At 37.9% G+C, this 23,915-nt stretch overlaps 1 protein-coding gene across 1 annotated transcript in view; it reads right to left on the bottom strand.

Annotated features, from left to right (window-relative positions):
• Positions 1-23,915, bottom strand: part of si (sucrase-isomaltase) — a 218,424-nt gene that overhangs the window by 79,129 nt on the left and 115,380 nt on the right. The window contains 7 exon segments of the mRNA XM_060833923.1: positions 7,494-7,611; positions 10,335-10,419; positions 10,549-10,662; positions 10,972-11,088; positions 11,716-11,847; positions 20,579-20,704; positions 20,896-21,008. Of these exon segments, the coding sequence (XP_060689906.1) occupies positions 7,494-7,611; positions 10,335-10,419; positions 10,549-10,662; positions 10,972-11,088; positions 11,716-11,847; positions 20,579-20,704; positions 20,896-21,008 (805 nt within the window).

Raw genomic sequence — 23,915 nt, 5'->3', positions numbered from 1 at the left:
CCATTCTAAAAATTATATTTACAGAACCACATTGTGAATGGTATACAAATTTACATTTGTTCCTTGAACAGAGACAGTAAAACCAAATGTTATAGAGCCAATAATTCTCAATGAAGAGATAATTATTTGGGAGCAATATTTTATTTTTAATTGTATGATTCCAGGAATAGTAGGGTGTAGTGATTGTAACAAGATCAACCAGATGGACCTTAATAGAATAGGAGTCCTCTGATTGGGGCTGTTAATCTGGTGTTACCAGGGAGCCCTGGCTGACAGATAAAAGCAGGTGCGTCAGACATCCTGTTCACTCTGACAGCTGGCTCTGGGACCTGGATCAGTGTCAAGGATGTCTAAATAAAGGGTGACATGGTGACAGGATATTGGTTTCTATTGAGTTTTTCAGTGGTAATAAGAGAAGAGGACACTCCTGAAGAAAGTCACTCGCAATAGTTGCCTTTGAGTTGTGATAAGCATTTCTGGCATCATGCCATTATTTGGGAAGCTTGACTCATTTAATCCTGCCATGGAAGACTGGGCCCAATATGTGGAAAAATGCATTAATTTTCCAGGAAAATGACACTGGGGCAGATGAAATGCAAGGAGTAATTCTCCTGATGGTTTGTCAATCTGCAGCTTTTTCGGTTATAGAATGTAACTTTCCCTGAGGCACCAAATACTAAAACCTTTCAAGAGTCAATGGGTTTAGTTGAGGAGTTTCATCACCCCAAACTTCCTCTAATTCTGAAATGTTACTGGTTTTACTTGACAATTCAAGGAGTTGGGGATGCTTATTGGTATTTTTGACTAGGTTAAGGTAACTGGCTGAGGCATATGACTTTGGTTTATCCCCTAATGGGATTCTGAGAGATCACTTGGTATGATGGATTAATGATGTAACCATGCAAAAGCACATGTTAGCTGAATCCCAATTCATCTTCAAACAGGCACTACAGCTGGTTTTATTATTGGAAAATGTAGCAAATGGAGTACGAGTTGGGGACCCTGCAGATTTGTGGAAATGCTTCCTGGTCAACATGCAAGGTGGCCTTGGCTCCTTTGATAGTCTATAGAGCTTCCTGAAAAATGTCTAGGTATTTAAATAGTACGCCACAAAATTTGTTGAGCCAATCCAGGTAAATCTTTCTGCATCAAATTGCTAGGTCTTCCAATAGAAGTGGACACTTCACCTGGCTGACTGAGTTTGGGGAATACCAGTTGAGTGAAGGCAATTGCACAGCCTCACTCAGGACGTATCCTGAACAGAGGAGCTCTAGGCAATCCCATAGCAGACCCCAAAACAAAGTGAAGCTTCAGCCAAATTCAGTTAAAATTTTCTTCAGGATCTGGCCAGCAAGCCATTCTTATTGCTGCTGGTATGCGGACTCAAGACAGCAAAAGAATCTCAAAGGACCAAAATTAAGTCAAAGAACACATAGGGCAGTATTCAGGAGAGTGCATGCCCTGGAAAGTCTACCTACATCTTTTTTGCAATAGTTAAATTGTTTAGCAACACCCTAATCAGAACCAATCAAAATGAAAATCTTGTCAATTGGTCACTTGGTTCTGGTGGAGGTCAATACTGGTGTGGCAGTATCAGTGAATGCAGAACCAGTCTTCAACAAAATTCACTCTGGACTCCAACCCTTAAATTTGCACAAGAACTTGGCTAGACTGAGAATCCATACCACGGAAGCTTTACTGATTAAAGGTGCAACTTCAGTTCCGGTCTCTTATGAGAAGCAGCTGGTACAGTTCCCACTTATTGTCGTAAAAGGCTCAGGCTGAAGCTTGATGAGGCGATATTAGTTGAGAAAGATTCGCCTAGATTGGCTCAACATTTTTTCGATTAGAAAATGGCTGCCTGAGTGAAGTCCTAATTAAATACCTAGAAGATTTTCAGGAAGGTCTATGGACTGTCAAAGGAGACAAGGCCACCTTGCATACTGACCAGGAAGCAATTCCATGATTTTGCAAGGCCCACCCAGTGCCATTTGCCTTATGGGCAACAGTAGAGGCAGAAATCAGGAGGATTGAAAGCAAAGGAATCATCAAACCTGTCCAGTTTGCAGAACGGGCAGTACTGGTCATACCAATTGTGAAGCCTGATGGGTTGGTTCATTTTGTGGGGATATTAGAAATGGTAACCTGCTTTTTTTTGCAGCTGGATTAATACCTGATCCCCACATAGAGGATTTATGCACAAAGCTGGCAGGGGGCTGCCCTTCATGAAGCTGGACATGAGCCATGCATACCTGGAATTACAGTTAGATGAGCATTCCAAGAAGTATGCTACAATTCATACACATAAGGATTTGTACCAATATACAAGAATGCTAGTTGGGATGCCATCAGTCTGTGCCATTTTGCAGTGGATGATGGAGAACATTTTACTAAGGCCTTCCAGGTGGCCATTTATTTAGATGATGTATTGATAACATGGAAGACCAATAAAGAGCTCTTAGAGAACTTGGACATCATCCTTAGATGTTTCTTTCAGGCAAGTGCATATCTTAGAAAGGAAAAATGCATGTTTCAGGCACCCCAAGTGACATACTTTGGTTAGAGTTCACAAGACCAGGTTACACCCTTTGGAAGATAAAGTAACAATGATCAAAGTTGCCCCAGCTCCCATGTCAGTTCCAGATCTTAGGTCTTTCTTGGCTTGGTGAATTATTCAGGAAAGTTCATAGATAATTTGGCCTACATCCTGGCACCTTTGCATCAACTCTTAAAGGGTCAGACTTGAGTAGCCAAGCCATAGCTTTCGTGGAAGTGAAGAAACATCCTCTATCATCCCCTAAGGTGTTGTCATGTTACAATCTCAAGTGTGATCTGGTATCAACATGAAATGCCTTCCCATATGGCATTGTAGCTTATAAGCGGCCCAATTGCATATACATCCAGGACTTCAGCAATTGCATTGCATAAATATGACCAGATAGAGAAGGAAGGTTTGGGCGTCATATTTGGAGTCAGGAAGTTCCACCTATGGATGCCAATCTGTAATAATAACAGATGATAAACCCTTACTAGGTCCAATTAAAGAGGATATGGCAGTGCCACCCATTGGGCCCATTGCTGAATTCAGCCCGAAGCTAGTACCAAGTCCATAAAATTACGTATTGGAACACCATCTGGGAGGTCAAGTAGTAAATGCTGATGCATTGATCTGCCTCCTGCTGGCAGATACACTACCAGGATAATCTAAGGACTTTCAAAGGAGCCAAGGCCACATTGCACATTGATCAGGAAGCGATTTCACCAGTGATATCACTATTGGAAGAGTTCATAATGGTTATAAATGTTCTCAACACACTTCCAGTCATTGCTGGTAATATCAGATATTGGACGCAGAAAAATCCAGTCCTGGCAAAACTGAAACAGCCAGTGGTGATAGGGAAACCAAAGGGCCATCACAACCAGAATTTAAACATTTTCAGACCCAGAAAGACCAGATCACAGCAGAGGACAATAAGTTCTTATGGGGGAATGAGAGTGATTGTCCCAAATAAAGGTCACTGCCAGATATTGGCTGAACTCTACCAGGATCATTGAGCGGTGTCCAAAATGAAGATTTTGGCAATAAATTATGCCTGGTGGCCAGGACTGGATGCAGACATTTGTGGGGCAGTGCCCAGAGTTCCAAAAAGGACAACAATTACTGTCAGCAGCTTCTCCAAATTCATGGGAATGGCCAGGTAAACCTGGGACTCGGTTATATATTGACTATGCAGATGCTTTCATGAGCTCAATGTTCTTAGTCATTAGGGATGCCTTCTAAAAGTGGCTGGAAATGCAGAGAAGAAATTTGTCAAACACGGAAGAGCCAATAGAAGAACTGTGTGCATCTTTTGTAACATACAGACTCCCAGAAATGTTGGTCACAGAAAACAGTCCACTGTCTACGAGAAGGGAAATTGAGCACTTCCAAAAGTTAAATGGTATTTGCCCTGCAAGGACAGCTCCATATCATCCACCATCCAGTGGTCTGACAGAAAAAGCTGTCCAAATTTTAAAGGCAGCTTTAAAGAAACAAACTATAGCTTCTCTAGATTCCAAATTGTCCCAGTTCCTATTTGACTAGAGGATCACCTCTCATGCAACTACATTGATAGCTCCAGCAGAGTTGCTAATAGGGAGAAGACTCTGTATCAGGTTAAAGCTGATCTTCCTGTTCCTGGTGGGATGTGGTGATGTGAAACAGCACAAGAAATGCCAAAGCTGGACACAAGACTCTGCAAAGCAAGAGAAACGGTTTACTTCAGGGCACAAAGTTTAGTGTTAGAACCATGGGAATCACCTGCATGAGTAAGAGGCATATTCGATGCGAGACCAATGATGTATAAAGTTCAGATAGTTGTGACAGTCCTGAACAAGCTCGGGAACTGTATGAAATCTGCAAACTTGCAAACAGTGTAGGAACAAAATATACCCAGTTCCTCAACTGCCTTTCTGATTGTTCTGGAACCTTCTCCTGGGAATCTGGGATGGACACAGTGGGCATCGCTGCCTCAATGCCTTTGTTGCCTGAAGAAGAGAACTAATTTCTCCTGTGATGTTCCGAGCACAAGAAGCAAGCAATTGTGCATTACATGCCACCCTGTATCATCGGCAGAGAAACGGGCCCAGGAGCTGCAAAACAAAAAATAACTTATGTCTTTGGATTCGGGGGGGGGGGGGGGGGGGGGGGTAATGAGGGCAGCCAGATGGACCTCATGGAATAGGCTGATTGGAGCTATTTATCTGGTCTAATCAGGGAGCCTGGCTTGACAGATAACAACAGGAGTGTCAGACATCCTGTTCACTTTGAGCGCTGGCTCTGAGAGGGCCTGGATTATTGTCAATGATTCTCCACAAGTAAATAAAGAGTGACTTAGCAATGGGATACCAGCCTCTGAGGAGTTATTTCAGAGCTTGCTTTCTAGTTCTCTATGCCAATGAGTTGTGACAATATGGGCAGGAATTGTTACATTACAGCAAGGATTCTTGATATATATGCATGTCTCTATACTGAAATCTCAACATTCTAGGGTTTATCATTGACCAGAAAGTGAACTGGACTGGCCAAAATAATCCTATGGCTATATGACAAGGTGAGAGGCTATGAATCTGGAGAACCTGACTTACTTCCTAACTCTCTAATGCCTGTCCAACATTTAGAAGGCAAAGATTAGGGGTGTGTAAGAATACTCCACACTTTCTTGGAAGAGCACATCTCCAATAACAGTCAGGAAGCTTGACACCATCCAAAACAAATCAACCCATGATTAACACCACATCCACAAATATTCACTACCACTGATGCAGAAATTCAACAAAGTCCCTTAGATAGCAGCTTCCAAACCCACTATCATGACCAGCTGGAACAATAAAAATGGATAACACATAGGACCACTACCACCAACTGCAAGTTCCCCTCTAAGCCACTCAACATCCTAAACTGAAATAAATCTTTGTTCCTTCAGTGTCTCTGGATTAAACTTTGGGAGCTCCTTCCTTAACAGCATTGTTGGTGCTAAAGCAAATGTACTATAGCCGTTCAAGAAGACATTTCACCCCTACCTTCTCAGGAGTAATTAGGGAAGAGCAACAAAGTCTGGCTAAGCCAGTGAGATTGAAATCCTATGGATAAGTAAATCAAAGTTGCACCTCATGATTTTGGCAGTTTTGCCAATGAACTTTTTTTGATTACTGTTGTACCATTAAAAGTTCACTGCATTCTCCAATGATACAAGGGACTGACATAGTAAAGAAGACTATCAGTTGTAGTTGAGTAAGACAGCCCTGAAGGGCCCAGGTTCAGTTCCCAGAGTTACCTGATCTCTGGTGGGTCACAGTAAAGATGTTACAAATAATTGTTACAAATAATTGATATGAAACCTGGGTTTCTCTCTTTGCAGAGATTGTCTCAAGAATGGGAAAATCATTTATGGTTTCCCTGGCTGTTCACCACTATTGAAAGTGCATAAGTACTGAGTTGCATAGGTTTCAGAACTCATTCTCAAGAGAATGACCCTGACATTCTTTGGGAATTTCCCCCATTTCCTGTATAACTTCAGTAGAAAACAAGTGGAAACTACTTTGTGTCACATATATATTAAATATAATTTCTCTATTGGTGATGTTGGCTTTAACCAAAGTACTTTTGGCGACTCCTTCAGAATTTCAAGACCATGATAGTAACCACTTAACAAAGGAGAGCACCCTAGGATTGGCAAATGAAAGCGAAAAAGGAACATTGATAAATATTTTCTTGTCATATGGAAATGCATTGCTCTTTTGCTCTACATCAAAATCATTTTCAGAAACAATTTCAAGTCAACATATACAATCATTTTTATTTCCAATTTTCCACTTGAGTGAATTCTGGCTTTTAAAATTTATGAAGGGAATAAATTTAAGCCAGATCATGCATTACGTAAACAAAATTTCCAAACTGAGAAAGAATAGCAGTCCAGAAGCATAAACTGTATAATTGTAATGCCCCAAATGTTCCAGTTGTTTTCATATTGTTTTGTTTTAAAATATCTTATTTGCCCTTAATTGCCGAAATGGTTCTATGGTAAGTTTGGCTGTTGTAACCACAATATATCATAGAAAGGTAAATACTTTTCAATCACTAAAGCAGCTTAGCTAATATCAGATCTTCAGTATAATTAGTTATGAAATTAGCCATTATTGGCACATGCTTCTAGGAATTTAGATACACACAAAAGTAGATAAGTAACAGAATATAGTTGATTTTTGAATGAAGTAGCACTATAGGTGATTTTGTAATGAGGTGAATGTTTAACTGGTTGTTATAAAATTGGAACTTTGTGGATCAGCTCCCCATTTTATAAACTATCTGATTGTTCTGACATTTATTTAAGTAGGAACAACTATTTGGCTGTTTCTATAATAAGCAATCTTTTCTTGATTCAGAAAAAAACAATTTTACAGTAAGGCTGTAAGAAAAAAATTCATTCAAAGTTCTGAACTCAATCAAAATGTTTGGAGAGGATGTTTACCTCCAGCAGACATGTTGTGATAATTGGTTTAGTAAAACAATGAAATCTTACAAAATTATGAGGGGCATTGGCAGGGTAAATAGACAAAGTCTTTTCCATAGGGTTGGGGAGTCCAGAACTAGAGGGCATAGGTTTAGATTGAGAGGGGAAAGATATAAAAGAGACCTATGGGGCAACTTTTTCACGCAGAGGGTAGTACGTGTATGGAATGAGCTGCCAGAGGAAGTGGTGGAGGCTGGTACAATTGCAACATTTAAGAGGCATTTGGATGACTATATGAATAGGAAGGGTTTGGAGGGATATGGGTCGGGTGCTGGCTGGTGGGACTAGATTGGGTAGGGATATTTGGTCAGCATGGATGGGTTGGATCAAAGGGTCTGTTTCCATGCTGTACATCTCTATGACTCTATTAACAAACTCCTTCACATTACGACACTGATTCACCTCAACGTATTAGCATTTATTCCTATATTTAACACTTACTGTTTAGTTGCAAGTATCATAGAGTGTCCATAAAGACTGTGAAGATCATAATGCATTCCTCCAGTTTGATGGGCATCCATGCAAAGGGTCTTAGAATACATCAATCGATCAAGAATCTCTTCAAAAGAAAATATTGCACTTTGTGGAAGTTGATATCCAAAAATTATAAAGACTATATGTGTAACTTTGCATATGTTTTACAGTTATTGTGGCAAAGTTATAGACTTATCATGCATATTAAACTGTGTATGGATTTTGTTTCATATGCTTATTTTGATTCTGGTAGTAACAAAGTTTTTGTCTGTAGATTAGGATGTCTCACTGTCAAGTCTCAACATCAAACCTCAGGTGACAGTGCAGGGACGTCATGAAATATTCCCCAGAAAATTTGCTTCATTGGCAGTAATCCAACTAACAAGTAAAACAGAGTAAGATAGAGGAAAAAAAACAAAAGAATGTTTGAATTTTAAAGGAAAGTCTTTGACCTGATCAGGAAGCACCTTCTTTACACAAATATGTTAACACAGCTATCAAGTATGCAGAAAAATCTGGAAGAAAAATTCTGCAAGTTCAAATGGTATTGGTACCCATATGAACAACAAACCAGCTGCCAGTACCTGGAATTAGACTTTCCCTCAAACATGTTCCCAGGAGGGAATTTACTCTTACCACTTTAAAGAACAATAATTGATTCGGGAAACCAACATTTACTTTAGATGGGAACGAAATGTTGGGGTTAAGAGCTCCAATGTCATAATTTCAGCTATGGAGTGGACAGTCATTTGGGAGAGTCCTGGGATGACACATGCACTTATATTTTTCCTCCCACCTTGCAGTTTGTGGGATGGGGAAGGTAAGTAACTGGCATTTCTCAGGGGTGCCATGAGCACACCAACTTTCCCTCTGGCTCAAAGTTCATTGTGAGGACAAGTGAACCAGTCCCAGGATCCAGCACAGGCACATGCAATTTTCCTCTGTCTCAATGTTAACACGGAGAGGAGGGGTTATGCACACTGGTCCAAATGTCTACCTGGGCTCAGTGAGCTAGATAAAATTTTCATAAAATAGTCTACATTGAAAAGTTTGTGATTTGTATCTGTTTAAAATTACTATGCACCATAGGTAAGTAAATCATGAACAGTACTATTTTGGTTTCTTGTTTTGTTTAGTTTCATTGATGCCATCCCTCACCCCAACTCAAAAATTAAAAGCCACCCCCTCAGCCTAAATCCTTTCTCATACGCTCCACTCAATTCCTGCTGACCTAAATTTTCACTCTGAAAACATATCAAATCCATGGTATATATACTTCATTAGAACTTTCAGCCAGCAGAAATAAAAATCACGTTGATATGGTCTGTGCAAAACCTGTTTACTCCCATGTACATCACACCACCTTGTCCCAGGACTTTCCAAACAGAGTTTCCCCAACAGAAGCTCATCCCACCACCCAACTGTCGGTCCTGAAAGTTGGTTTGGGAACCCTGTCCTGGGGCAGTGAGGAGATAATGGCTAATGTCTTGATGCAGAGGATGGCGCTGGAAACATTTACTAGGGATGGGGGGAATGGAAGAAGAGGTAGTGAGGCACCCAGGATACCTAATATGGAATGGTACCCTTGAAGGAGGTAAATTCCATCCCCCGCGCAGCCCACCCCCACCCCCGACTCCATTACCGAAGGCCACAGCAGAATGACATGACATGTTGGGTGTCACTACCACACACACAGTGTGTGATTCATTCTTCACACTAACCTCACAAGTACTTCTGTTCAGACAAAATTTCAGGATCTCAATTGGCTTCAGCTACTCTCACCTGTCCCACATAAAAGTGAAGGCCAGTGGCTGGTAGCATGGAATCTTGGCTATAAACCCAGCAGTGGGCAATCAAAAACTTCAGTCCATTATTACAGAATGACAGAGATATACACATTCTGAAGCAAAATATATAACATGTGAAACTAGACCACCATACCACTGGCTAGGTTACAGTGGTGCTGGAAAAGCACAGCAGGTCAGGCAGCATCTGAGAAGCAGGAAAATCAATATTTCAGGCAAAAGCCCTTCATCAGGAATAGAGGCACAGGCATGAAATGACAGCAGCCCTGACATCAGAAAATGGTGCATTGCATTTCTAGGAATGTCCAGTACCTCCTACATAGTACTCCATACTGGGAAAGGTGTTAGTGTGAATGTGTTTCGTGTGCTTTAAAATATCAGGAACGGCATAATCATGGCTTCAAATAGTTGTTCAAATGGACTTGATGCATCTTTTTGAAACATGGATTGTACAGGTCCTGGAGTAAAAAATGAGGTCTGCAGATGCTGGAGATCACAGCTGCAAATGTGTTGCTGGTCAAAGCACAGCAGGTTAGGCAGCATCTCAGGAATAGAGAATTCGACGTTTCGAGCATAAGCCCTTCATCAGGCTCTCTCTCTTATTCCTGATGAAGGGCTTATGCTCGAAACGTCGAATTCTCTATTCCTGAGATGCTGCCTAACCTGCTGTGCTTTGACCAGCAACACATTTGCAGTTGTACAGGTCCTGGGAACATATGCACCAACACATGCAGCTGAACAACAATTACTGTGATTCAAGAAGCGCTCACTCCATTTTAAAATTAAACTTAAAATAAAAGAGGAAATATAAAACAAAAACAGAAATTGCTGGAGAAACTCAGCAGTTCTGGCAGCATCTGTGGAGAGCAAACAGTTAACATCTCTGGTCCAATGACCCTTCAGTGGACTCAACATGTTAACTCTGTTTTCTCTCTACAGATACTGCCAGATCTGTTGAATTTCTCCAGTAATTTCAGTTTTTTTTGTGTAAAATAAAACTCACTTGGAACAAAAGGAGGCTCATTCCATTGATTCTTAACACATCCTTTTGTTGAACCCGGCTTAAAACTTGACACTTCATTCATATCCTGCAAATGAAAGATATAAAAAGGTATAGAAACAATGTGTACTTCATAAAACAGAAATTAGACTTCATAAAACAGAGAAAACACAAACAAATAAATGAACAGATGAGATTAAAAAAGAAAGGAACATACTATCCAAAGTCCATCATAATTTATCTTTTGGTAGAAGTTCGAACATTCCTCTACCCACCATTTAATACACTGGGGATTTGTGTAATCGGGGAAGACAGTTTCACCTGGCCAGACCTAAATGAAAGGAGATAAAGAAACAGCGGCATATTGATGTATTGTGAATTTTATCTTGATAGCGTTATAAACAATAATGGAAAATCAATGTTATGAATCAGAACATGACTAATTTTTTTATCATAAATAACTTCAAATTTAGAATTTGATTCTAATCGATATGTGTTGAAATCATTTGGTAATATGTAATCAATCAAAACAATAAAATATATTATGATAGTCAACTACGACATAGCTCCTTTTACAGATTAGTATTTCTAGATTTTATCTTTCCAGAATTCCATACTGTACATACAAAAAAACAGTTACCTCTCCCAAAAGGGGTGTCTTTCCATCAGATTCATTGACCCATACTCCCATTCTTGTGCCCTTATCATAAGATTCATAGGGACCATTTATTAGTGCCTGAGTGCTTATGGCTGGATCCTGAGTTTTGATGAAAGAATAGAGTTTCAAGCAGTCAAGTCACAAAAACTGCCAATCACAATGTGTTTCCAAAACGTTGATATATTATTTTAATTTGTTTTGAAGAAGCAATATACAATAGTAAAGTAACACTTATTATCCAACCATAGTTGCCTTAAGAATCCTTTCCCTGAAGACATTAGTGAAGCAGTTGCATTTTTTATGATGACCTGGCAGCTTTCATAATGTTTGTTCACAAATTTATTAAATGTAGTTCATTACATAATTGGGATTTGAATGCAGCACCTCTGGCTTAGTAGTCTAATATTAATGTTTCTCTTATTATAGTATTAAACAACATGACATTTTTGCAAGATCATTTTTAGTGCAATGCTGCTCCAAGGTCAGAAACGAATGATTTTGATCATAAAGCAGAAATATGATAATAGTAGCCTGACTTGTAATGTTTTTAAATGTTATTTTGTTGATGCGCATTCTTTGTGTTTTATATTCTTGTAACAGCATGAATGTAATCATAATGTATTAGTAAAACATATCTTTGCATTTTTGAAACTGTTCTTTCTAATTTGTCAGAAAATTTTCAAATTATCACAGTGAAACAGAGAGCAGAAAAACTATGCAACTTACCAGAATGATAATATACCTCTGGCCATGTGCATGTAAATCATGAACAAATTCAGGTAGATTGTGGAATTTTTCCATATCATAAGTGAAATCCTTTTTATTTTCCATGTAGTCAATATCAGTGATCTGGATATCCTAAGCAATATTATTTAATACACCATTAGTCCATAACCAATAAAGGAATGCAAAGCAGAGATAGAATTTTTTCCAAGAATTCAGAATGTTGCCCTAACTTGTATTGGCACAGATTGAAAATATTCTGTTTTTAATATTTATCCTTATTTTCAATATTGGTTTAGACTTTCCCCAGTCTTGTCAAAAACATTATCATGGTGGAATTTTGTTGATGGAATTTGAAACATTTTATTTATTTTGCAAGCATTTCCATTGTCTCAATGAGTGGGACTGCCAGTTTAGGGATCTTTAGAATTTAGGGCCTGAATTTTCACAACCATGGAGAGCTCCTCGATAATTGTGGAAATAATTGGAATTCTGAAACTACAAGTCTCAATCCAAGCATAATTGCACGCCAATGGTTTAAAGTGACAGCTGCCCATATAATACATTGCATCCTACCATGTCTGTTTTCATCAGCGAGGTGAGTGGGAACCTCTTATGTGCAGACTAGATCTGGTTGGAGAACGTCTAAAAGTTTCAGAGTTTAGTGAATGGATGTGGTGCTCTTTTGAAGAGGAAAGGTAATCCTTTTAATTTGTTCACAGGCCACTTGTGGGGAAGTCACATCCCTTTTAGGAGAGAAAAATCACTCTTTTATTGAGGTAAGCCACTCTTTGGGAGATTAAAAATGATTGTAAATACGCATAAAAGAGGCACAAACTAATTGAAACTGTTAACAGAACTGTGAAAGGGCCTTTCAACTTGTTAAGGCATTTAAAATCCCTTCCTTTTAAATATTGGAGAAAAATGCCTGTTGTGGTTAAAATAACCTGTGCTTGACATTTCACTCTGACACACACCAAGATTTATCATTGCTGGATTAGTGATTCATGGCTGATTTCACAACCTTCCATTATCACAATCTGGTGTCTTTCAAATTACTATTTGATAGACACCTCCAGATGTTTATGTACTATTTGAAGTTAGGGCCATGCTGCAATGATTATTTTTATAAAAGTGTAACAGTAAGTTAAAAGTAGTGAGTTTACTTTAATCAGTTGGAGTGTTTGCTTTTTGAAATAGTGAATTATTTCTTAGCAATCTATGAACTTGATTTAAGCTCAATGTGAGCCCTGAGTTCTGTCCATGTTGGATACTGGGTAAGTTGGCATTACACTATAAATGCAAAATTTAATGGATGGGGAGGCATGGGTTGGCACTGAGTTGGCAATAGAGTCTACAAAAGGAAATGTGGGATGTGAAGGGGAGTATTGGTTAATACAGAGCACATGAAGAGCCTTAGGGGTGGATAGAAGGCATAAGGTCAAATGTATTGTTAAGTAATGGAAATGGGGAGTGAGTGGTCTGAGGCAATTTGGGGGGTGATAGCTGAGTAATGGTTCATGTTTAATTGTTTTTAATTTTTTCCCGCAATATACAGGTGCACTGAGGCAGCTCTTCCACTTAGACCTTCTCCACATCTGATGACCTCAGCCTTTACACTCTTCCTGAGATCAGTCACCACAAACTGAAAGAACACAGCCACCCCAGAATGAAAATTTGACATGTTGGGGCACTTCGTCCTTAGTCAGGTTTCCAGAACTAGGAAATATCCTAATTTTGCTCTCTTAACCTGAGAGTGAAAATTTAGTTTAGATTGTGGTAACACTAATACAACTTCCACGATCAATAGGCAATGGAGACTTTCATTTTATATAAACCCAGTTAACATGATAAATAACAAAAAGAAATCTTGCTGTTAAGACTTAATCCATGCAAATATCAAAACTTCTAGATACACATTCTAAAATTATCATTAGAGTTGAATAAAGTTTTATGAATGAAAAGTCAATCATTATCTGTGAATTCTGCTCTCTGTCTCCATTATCTGAAAATATAATTATTGTTCAACTCTAAATAATCAGGTAATGGAGTAGAGAACATGAATCTAATATTAAGACAATTTGTTTACAGAATCACACATTATAAATATTTACTTTCAAAAGAAGTATCCTTTCTTAACATATAGACGTACAAGTGAATCACCAGTTAATGGTCACTATTGAATACAATTAAATAGTCAATTGATATACAGCTAACACGACTGGATTTTTTAAAAAAAATACTGTTTCAGTATTAGTATTTCAAATCTACAGGTAGACATTTTTACAATAAACAATTAACCAACAATTTGTGCAATGTTTATATATTTACTTCAGTCCCAGAACAGAAAAAGTGAGTTTTTTAAATCATAAATCATATCATAACAATGATGAAAAAGTACAACATACATTGATATAATTTGTGAATTTGAATATTTAAAATAGATGTGGATGGGTTTTTCCTAATCATGCTAAGATCTTTTAAAAATGCCTAAATATTTTTAGTATTTTGTTTTCCTTTGTGTAATAAACTGTTGTCCTTGTGTTAAAGGAACATTCACAGGCTTGTGTGGGTTCTATAACAAACCCCACAGTATCGAGTGAAAAATTCTACCAAGTCATATTTCATCCTGGGATCTGAAGTATCCAGCCTTACAATTAACTAGTAAAAGAGCAAAAGGTAGACCTTCAAAACTTCCTGGATAAAATCTACAGATTCTTTTTCTTTTTGATCTAGTTAGGAAGGAGGCAATTATAGTTCCTCATGTGAGGACAAGAAAGAACAATTAAAATGGATCAGTTTGGTGGTGACAAAGCGAAGAAAAGAGACCAGATCAATTTTGTAATAAGATGTTCATAAGAATTTGAGGCAGTCATCACAATAATTAACCTTTGGCTCAAGTTAAATTAGAGTATTTGTCAGAACATAATTGCTGTATTTTATTCCTATAAATCAGAAAGAAATGATTGCATTTGTTCCCATTGCATCCCTTACCTCCAAGCTCTCACAGCATATGAAGGTTCTGGATAATGTGGAATATTTTCTGTATTATGGAGTATTTTCTGTATCCTTTCAGCTAAGATTGATAAACGTGAAAATATCATTTTCACCTCCAATATGCTCATCTGAGCAAAAGAGTATTTGAGGACCAAGATTTCAAACCCAAGACTAATGTGTAAGTTTATGGTTTCCTATGTTTTAGTCCACATAACATATGCCACAAAGACTCAAGCTCTTGTCAATCACATATCTTAAGTTACTAACAAAACTAATAATTTAAATGGCTGCAATAATATTGGCTTACATCCATTGTCTGGGTTGTGTGCTTAGTGACATTGTTGCATGTTATAAACACAAAATTGACCAACTGTGTTGGTTCTGTGACATAGACATAGTGGTTGAAGGTGAATTGGATTCCTTAATAGCACAATATCAACATGTTATCAAATTTTGTTATAATTCAAAATTCTGTTTTACCTTTTAAAGATTAGGACACCTTTTCCTAATAAATATGTACAAATATTGATATATTGAGCAAGAATTTTGAAGGTGTGTCACTCATACTCAGATCATCACTCTGCTCCTATGTTTTATACAGGAAGAAAGAGTTCCACACTTCTGACAAGAGTTTCTGATCAGAGCTCCTTGTGAAATCTTATTTGCACTTTAAATCTGATTAGTCTGTTGTAGTGCAAGTCAAACCACACTTTCCTTTTAACTGTAACACTTGCCATATTCTGCAGTTTTAAACATCCAGCATCACAGACAGCTACATTGAAAACTTCTTTGAAAGTGTAAATACATAAGGTAATTGCAAGGTTAGATGCCAAGAGAGCAGTGTGCCTGGTATTTGGGATGCCAGGTGCAAGGTAGAAAAGGGGTTTGGTAGGGACTGGAGTACTTAGGGGAGGTCAGTGTAGGCAGGAGATATTAAGTTTTTATTGACACATGTGATGTAGGCATCACTGGCTGTGTCAGCATTTATTGCCTCTCTCTAGTTACACTTATGAAGGTGGTGATGATCTGCCTTCTTGAACTACCACAGTCCATGTGCTGTAGGTGGACCCATTATGCTGTTAGGGAGGGAATTTTGGGACTTTCACCCAGTGACAATAAAGGGATGGTGACATATTTATGAGTCAGGATGGTGAGTGGCTTGGAAGGGAACTTGCAGGTGGTGGTATTCCCATGTGTCTATTGCCCTTGTTCTAGGTAGAAGTCGTCATGGGTTTGGAAGGAGCTATCTAAGAATCTTTGGTGAATTTCTGTAATGCATCTTGTAGATAGTACACACTGCTGCTGCTGAGCATCAGTGATGGAGGGAATGGATGCTTGCGAATGCAGTGCCAATGAATAGGCTGCTTTGTCCTGGGTTTTGTCAAATGTTGTGGAGCTGCACTCATCCAGACAAGTGGCGAGGTGTTCCATCTTGCACCTGACTCGTGCCTTTTTAAATGATGGACAGGCTTTGATGAGTCAGAAGGTGAGTTACTCTCATCAACTTTCCTAGATTCTGATCTGCTCTTGTGACTATTGTTTATATGGTGAGTCCAGTTCAGTTTCTGGTTAAAGGTAACCCCCAGGATGGTGATAGTGGGGAATTCAGTGATGGTAACACTATTGAATATCAAGGGACAGTAGTAAGATTATCCCTTTATTGGAGATGGTCATTGCCTGGCAATTGTGTGGCACAAATGTTACATTGAAGTTATCAGCCCAAGTCTGAATATTGTCCAGATCTTGTTGCATTTGGACATTGACGGCTTCCGTATTTGAGAAGTCACAAATGGTGCTGAACATTCTGCAATCATCAGTGAACATCCCCACTTATGATGGAGGGAAGGTCATTAATGAAGCAGCTGAAGATGTTTGGGCCTCGGATATTACCCTGAAGAACTCTTGCAGTTCAAAGATGTGTTCAGGTAGCACATTGATAACGACCTTCTTGGCCTTTGGAGCTAATCATCATCTGACATAGATCGGCTAGATCAGCCTTGCTCAGTTATTGCCAAAATGCAAAAGATCAATTCTGTAGTTTAGAATTTTTGGTGTTGGAACTGGTGGATTTGTTACCTCATGGATCTGTGCACACCAGTGATTCATCCATTTCAATAATGCAAACATTTTTGGGTGTCTACCCAAGAAGCTGTTAAATCCATTGTAAGCAATTAGCTAATCTTGTGTGGACAGCATCATGTTGTGCCAGTTTCTGCCCTCAAATGCACAAAAGAATGATATTATCAATGATATGGTGTTAACATTGACGTATATTGCATATTGTCTGTTTCTTTTGGCATTGTGGAGAAAGAAACATTTTGGAAAAATAAGCAGGCAGAGAGTGGTGTGGAGTGTACTGGGAGCAGAGCAGAAAGGGAGTGGAGCAGAGGAACACTGAAACTTGGATAAACGTACTCATCATACAGGAGCTCAATATTCTGGTTTGCCAGGGGAGTTGGACCAGTTTGCATCATTGCCGAGTGGGGATCAGAGAAACAAACAAGCCAGCAAGTGGAGTGGGATTTGAACTGTGAGTCTGAACTGAAAGGGTGAGAAGAAAATAATTCTTAAAATTATGTGATAGCACATGACGTGAATTTTCGGGTTATTTTCAAAATTAATTTGTTCAATCAGTTAATCAGTTAATTAGAATAAAAGCTAAAAACTAAGCCAAATTGATAATTTGTCAAGTAGTTAAAATCAATGTTCAATTAATTCATCAGATCTAGGGATATGTAGCTAGAATTTTTAAAAAGTAACATTAAAGCAGTCTGATTTCATTATTAGTTTAAAATCAAAGATTATTATTAAAATAGCTGAGTGATATTATTTCTGTTAACCAAAGTTAAAAAAAAAGTGATGTCAGCACAAGATAAACAGCTAATTTTTAAGGAACTGCTGAGAGTTAACTTAAGTACTAACTTTAATAATCAAATAAACAGACACAGTGGGAAGGCTTGATCCTGTGGAGTGTGCATTCTGTTCCTTGTGGGAAATGAAGACTCCTTCTCATGTAGTGTGGAAGATTTCCACATGTGCCAGAGGTTTTGTCAGCAGCAGCAGCAACTTGAACTGTGGGTTTCACAGCTTGAGCAATCCTGGCATGACTGATGCATAAATCGAGGCTAGAGTTTTGTGGATAGATGTGTTCAGCCCACAGCTTGAGGCTATGCAAGAAGAGAGGGAAGTAGTGACCGCTGGATAATCAAGGAAGCAGCGCAGCAATTGCTTGCATTTCTTTTCTCCGATGTGTGTCGTGTTCTGAAGTGCATGATTGTGGTCAATTCCATGGCACCATGTGTGTTCAGCAATGCAAAGGACCAGGAGGAAGGTGAAGAGATCAATAAAGAGGGTTTAATACTTTTATAAGTAGGTGCTTCTTTGGTTGCTGACATAAATCCAGGATGGTTTGATGTCTGCCATGGTCAAGGATATCACTGCGAGCACATGGAGCACTCGGAATGTAGAAGGTGAACAGCCAGTGGCCATAGTCCACTAAAGTACTCAATGACATAGATGGCTGGAAGGATAAGCTCCCTGAGTCTGAGGTTATGGAGCTTGGAAAAACATGAACAGACTTCAAAGATTGCTTCAGGAAGAACAGCGCTAATGTTACCAGACCTGTAATCTAAAGGCTTAGGCTAACAGTTTAATAATGCTGCAACTGTAGAGTCTTGGTAAGACCACACCAGGAGTATTATGTACAGTTTGGTGTTCTTAACTGAGGAAGGCTGTTCTGGCTGTGGAGGCAGTTGCCAAAGATTTACCAGACTGACTCCTTAAATGATACGACTGACATATGAGGAAAGATTAAATTGGTTAGCACAATATTCACTAGAATTTTGGAGAATGAAGAGAGAGCTCATAGAAGGTATCACATTCTGACAGGTGTAGACCACGCAATGGAGAAAGGACATGGCTGATGCCTGGGGAGCCCAGAACCAGGGGTCGCAGTCTCAGGATGTACAGCAGGTCATTTGGGATTGAGATGAGGAGAAATGTCTTTACCCAGAAGGTAATGAGCCTCTGCCACAGAAAGCAATTGAGGCCAAAAGTTTGAATGTTTTCAAGAGAAGTTATATACAGTTCTTACAACTATAGGGTCAAAAGATTTGGGGTGAAATTGAGAAGAGGTATTTAGTTAGATGATCAGCCATAATCATATTAAATGCCTGAGCAGGCTCGATTGACCTACATCTGCTCTTGATTTTCAAGTTTCTATGAATTCATTGTTGGATCAGATTTTAGGGCACGAGGCGACTCAAATGGATCAAGTGATATTAGGGGAACATGTAGGAGACAGTTATCATAACATCATAAGCTATAGATTGGTTCAGAAAAAGGACAAGGATCAATTAAATTTTAAAATAATTGTAGATGGACCAAATTTTAATGGGGTGTGAAAAATCTGGTTCAGGTAATTTGGAAACAAAGCTTGATTGGCAAAAATGTAATGGAACACTGAGCTAAATTTAATGTTGAGGTAATTTGGGAACTGTTCAAGTACCTTCTATACAGAGAGAAAATAGGACAAATGAGTCCAAACTTATCTGTCTGACAGAGAAGTGAGGAAGATAAATCAGAAAAATAGGACAAATAACAGATATTAGAATGATAACACAAATGCGAACAAGTTGATGACTATGACAATTAGAATATAACAATTAGAGGAGAGCAGAAAAAATAAGAAAGCCAAAGAAAGAGTATGACAAGAACATGGAAAATGGAACACAACTTTTTATATAGGGATGATAATAGTCAAAGGAAAATGAGACGAGGGGGCAAATGGAGGATGAAATGGGGATATATACGTGGAGAGAAAGGTCATGGTGGGGTAGTGAATGAATACTTTGCATCTGTCTTTACCAAGAAATATGGTAGCGCCCACATCATGGTGAAAAGAGACGTATTTGAGATACTGGATGAACTAAACTCTGGTAAGTGGGACTTATCAGAGTTATTGGACAGACTGGCTATACTTAAATTCAACAAGTCATCCAATCCAGATCATCTGAATCCAAAACTCTTGATAGAAGAGTGGAAATTGCAGAAACATTGGAAACAATCTTCCTTAGACACAGAGGTGGTACCAAAAGACTGGAGAATGGCACATATTACAGTCTTTTCAATGAACCATTTAGTTTAACTTTGGCAGCTACAGGAAGGTCTAAGAAATTCAATGGTGGTGCAACTATTATGAACAGTAATATGGGACAAAATTAACTGTCACTTGAACAAATGTTGATTGACTTAAGGAATGGATTTGTTAAAGAACAAATCATGTTGAAAATATTTTTCTCTTTTAGTAATGAATAATTAAATAATTTAATAACAAATGATTCGTAACGGCAATCTGCCACCCCACCAACTTGACATCTTCCTCCCACCCGACCAATCCAGACTATAGTTTAAGAGATTTGGTAGAGGTTTTCAGAATCATGAGGGGTTTGGACAAAACAGAGAGTAACTGCTCTTGTTGGTGGAAGGGTCTAAACAAGGGGACAATGATTTAACCTGGCTAGAAAAAGAAGCAACTGTGACAGGAGAAAAAACGTTATTATGCAGCGAGTCACGAGTAGCTGAAATCTGAAATCTATGCTTTAATACCCGGTGGAGGCAGATTAGATTGAGGTTCTCAAAAGACAAGAGGATAATTATTGGAGGAGTAAAACATCAGGGAATGGGATTAGCTGATATATAATTGCATGAAGGTGGCAAGGACATAACAAGCCAAATATTCTTCATTTGTGATGCTACCTTCTGCAGTTTTAGCTTTCTCTGTCATAACCTTTTAGAAAACAAAAGATATCCAACTATTTTCTTTATGTTTCTGATGTGATTTTTTTTTGTAACAATGGACAGTACTCACATATGGCAGATTAATTTTTCTGTTCCTCGCCACTGTAGCTTCAACATCGCTGAGGTTTTTATAACCCCAGCGACTAAGTTGGAATCCCAGAGACCAATATGGAGGCATTAATGGTTTGCCAACCAGCTACATTATTTCAAAGAGAAACAAAAAAAAATGTTCATTACTATATAGATTTCAATTAAAAACTTGTCAAACATTTAACTTGGAAGTAGTTTCTCTACAATAACACAAAATAGTATATGGAATTGTTTGAAAGACATGATTTTGTAATATTGTCAAGTTCTATTGCTCGTTACTGATAGTTGTATACATACTGTTAAGTATTCATGAACAACATCCTCAGGTGAAGAACCCACAAAAATGTAAAAATCCAGAACTCCGCCTATTGTCCTATATGTTACTGATGGCCTTGGCTGAAGTTCAACCTCTGTCAAGAGAAGGAATAGAATCGTTAGCCATTAATCAGGGTGGTCAACAGTGATAAATCAAATTTGGTTATTAACAGCAAGTATATGGTCATGAACAAGCATTTTGTTATATAGCACTCTATATTTTTTATCTCTGTTGGTAAAGTAAAATAAAATTAATTCAGGATTGGCAGTCTGCAGATCAGAATGGGTTAGTCTTATACCATACATAACTGGTAGTCATAGCTAGTTTCAGATCCATTACGTTGAGTGAGGTTTCCAATAAAATAATAACTTGTACTTGTAGTTAGCTCTTTACATACTACAGATAACATTATAATATATTTAGGCACACCGGAGTCATTTATGCAGTGAGTTGTATTGCTATGGGCTTATGGTATATTATTTACATCTCAGAAAAAAAAACTTTATTGACAAATACCATACATTGAAAGGATAAAAATCAATGGAATTTAACTACATTTTACAGCACAGAATAACATACTTGTTTTTAAAAAATGTATTGTTTTGATGCAGTATCACGCCGTTAAAAATAAATAAATAAGCGTCATTAATCGTGCATGAAATAATGACACAGGTCAATTATTTGTATGCTGTTGTAAAGACTCAAGTACATGCTTTTTGATAACATTATTTCATCGTGTCAACCACATTTACTTCATAATCAAAAAATGTGGCACTGGAAAAGCACAGCTAGTCAGATAGCATCTGAGGAGCAGGAGAGTTGATATTTCAAGCATAAGCTCTTCATCAGGAATATTTAGCTGATAGTTTATTTGTTTAGAATATAACTTTGTTTTAGGAATATGCCATTTAGGTTTGAGGTTAAATGTGAATAAAGGAGCATATCTGGATTTTAAAAAAGCTAAGAAATCCTGAAGTAGATGTAATTCAAATAAACTTGAAGGTATTTACATTTCAAAGTTAATCTATTTTTATTTTGCAAGGTCAGAGATGGATGTAGATATTTAAATAATGGAAGACTCATTCTCAAATCTTAGTGATTTATAAAGGATCTCCACTTTAATAAACAATTTATGTTATGTATCAAATCTTCAGTTATAAGAAACTTTACAAACATAAGAAATTCTTTGTGGGTTAGAGTGTCTGACAAAAGGGCAATCACATCTAAAACAGCATAAATTAATTATTGGGATCACATAATTAAAAAAAGAATTTAGAATCTTAGTATTTTTAAGTTAGGGATACTTAATCTACATTTCTAAACAAAGTTATATTACTCTCAATGCTAATTGTTTTTCTCTCTCCATAGATGCTGCCAAACCTGCTCAGTTTCGTCAGCAATTTTACTTTATGTTTCAGATCTCCAGCATCCACAGTATTTTACTATTAAACTAAAATTGTATTTGAGGACACTCCCAAGCCCCCCAAAAAAGTTGCATTGTCATACACCAAAGCTGTGCAAAATGAGAAATTCCTTTGTTTAATATATCTGTATGTTTGCTCCAAAGGCAGGCTAGTTGCATTTTGGGCTTTGACAGTCTATGGCTTACTGAAAAGATAGCCAAAGTTGATGGTTATTAGTCAGGTCATCAATCAAGCCAAGAAACTACTCATTTCACTGTCCTATGTGGAATACAGGTGGTCAATTTTAGTTTGGACATTGAAAGGGAAAATAAGTTGGAAGATTTAATTCCAGCACACAGTTCATGGAGGAAATTTATGATAGCCCTATCACTGAGAAGAGAAATAGGAGACAGAGCCAAAAAGAATTATACAAAGAAACTTACTTCAAAGAACAGGTAAATCTGAGGAAACTTAAAGAAATTTCCAGAACATTGTGGCATACTTTTGGGTCCTGACGGAAGTAAATAATGCAAAGCTTTCATAATGTATGAGAGATTCTTCTGGGAAGATAGATATAAAAATCAGTGAACTACATATGTGAGTTTAAGCCATATTCTTAAGATAAGTGTTTTGTTTTTAAAAGTATTTTGTACACAGGAAAGTTCTTCTCGATTTTAAAAAATGTGCCTTCTGTGGCATAGTTCTATCGGTCAAAATTATATGTTGATTTCTCTTTAAATGTTAACTGTCCTTATCAAAATCACAGCAATTGATGTTGGAGCTAGGCACTAACACGGTAAATACTACAGCTTAGAATGGTGCCTGACCTGATTTATAAGTAGGTTGTATTTTATATGTAAATAATGATGGTTATGAGGAGTTTTCATTGTGCAGTATAGTGGAAAGTAAAGTGAACAACTATGACAGCCCAAAATTGTATTCATGAAATGGCTTATCATAATGCCAACTAGTTATTATATATTGTCCAAAATATTTTGTTCTAAAACCCATTTTAACATCTCTGTGAGGGATTGTGAAGAATGAAGAATGAAATGCACAATAGGAATGTGGTAACGCTTGCAGGAAGAGTGAGCAAGTATTTATTGGAGATAAGCTCAAGGCTGATACATCCGTCCACAAAAGTTGAAAGCAGAATATACGGCGGTGAGAACCATATAAAATTGGGCCATATATCCTGAGGTTCACCATGGTGCCCTGATATGGGCATTCGATAAAAAGGTGAGCTTGTCACTGAAATATGAATTGAACTCCTTAGGCTGTCAAAGTCAATGTATACGAAAGGCCCACAATATGGTATTGTGGTTAGGCAGAGTTTCAGTGTCACAGGGTTCATAAAGGCAAGGCTACTGAAAGTTAGGTGCTCTTGTTTTTCACACCTAAGCAACCCAGTGCTTTATATTCTCCACAGTTCATTTTGCAAGGTGCCTGAAACATACAGGTTTGGAATTCTTTTCCACCGATGGCAGTGATGCTGGATCAGTTGTATATTTTAAATCAGGGATTGATAACTTTTAGTTCAATAAAAGTGTTACAGGCTGCAGGTCAATGGTAGGTATATGGAGTTAGACCAGAGATCA

Source organism: Hemiscyllium ocellatum, chromosome 13 (assembly GCF_020745735.1).
Source record: "Hemiscyllium ocellatum isolate sHemOce1 chromosome 13, sHemOce1.pat.X.cur, whole genome shotgun sequence".
NCBI classification, from domain to species: domain Eukaryota; kingdom Metazoa; phylum Chordata; class Chondrichthyes; order Orectolobiformes; family Hemiscylliidae; genus Hemiscyllium; species Hemiscyllium ocellatum.
Note: the sequence above shows the minus strand (reverse complement) of the source record. Positions and strands in the feature narration are given on the sequence as shown.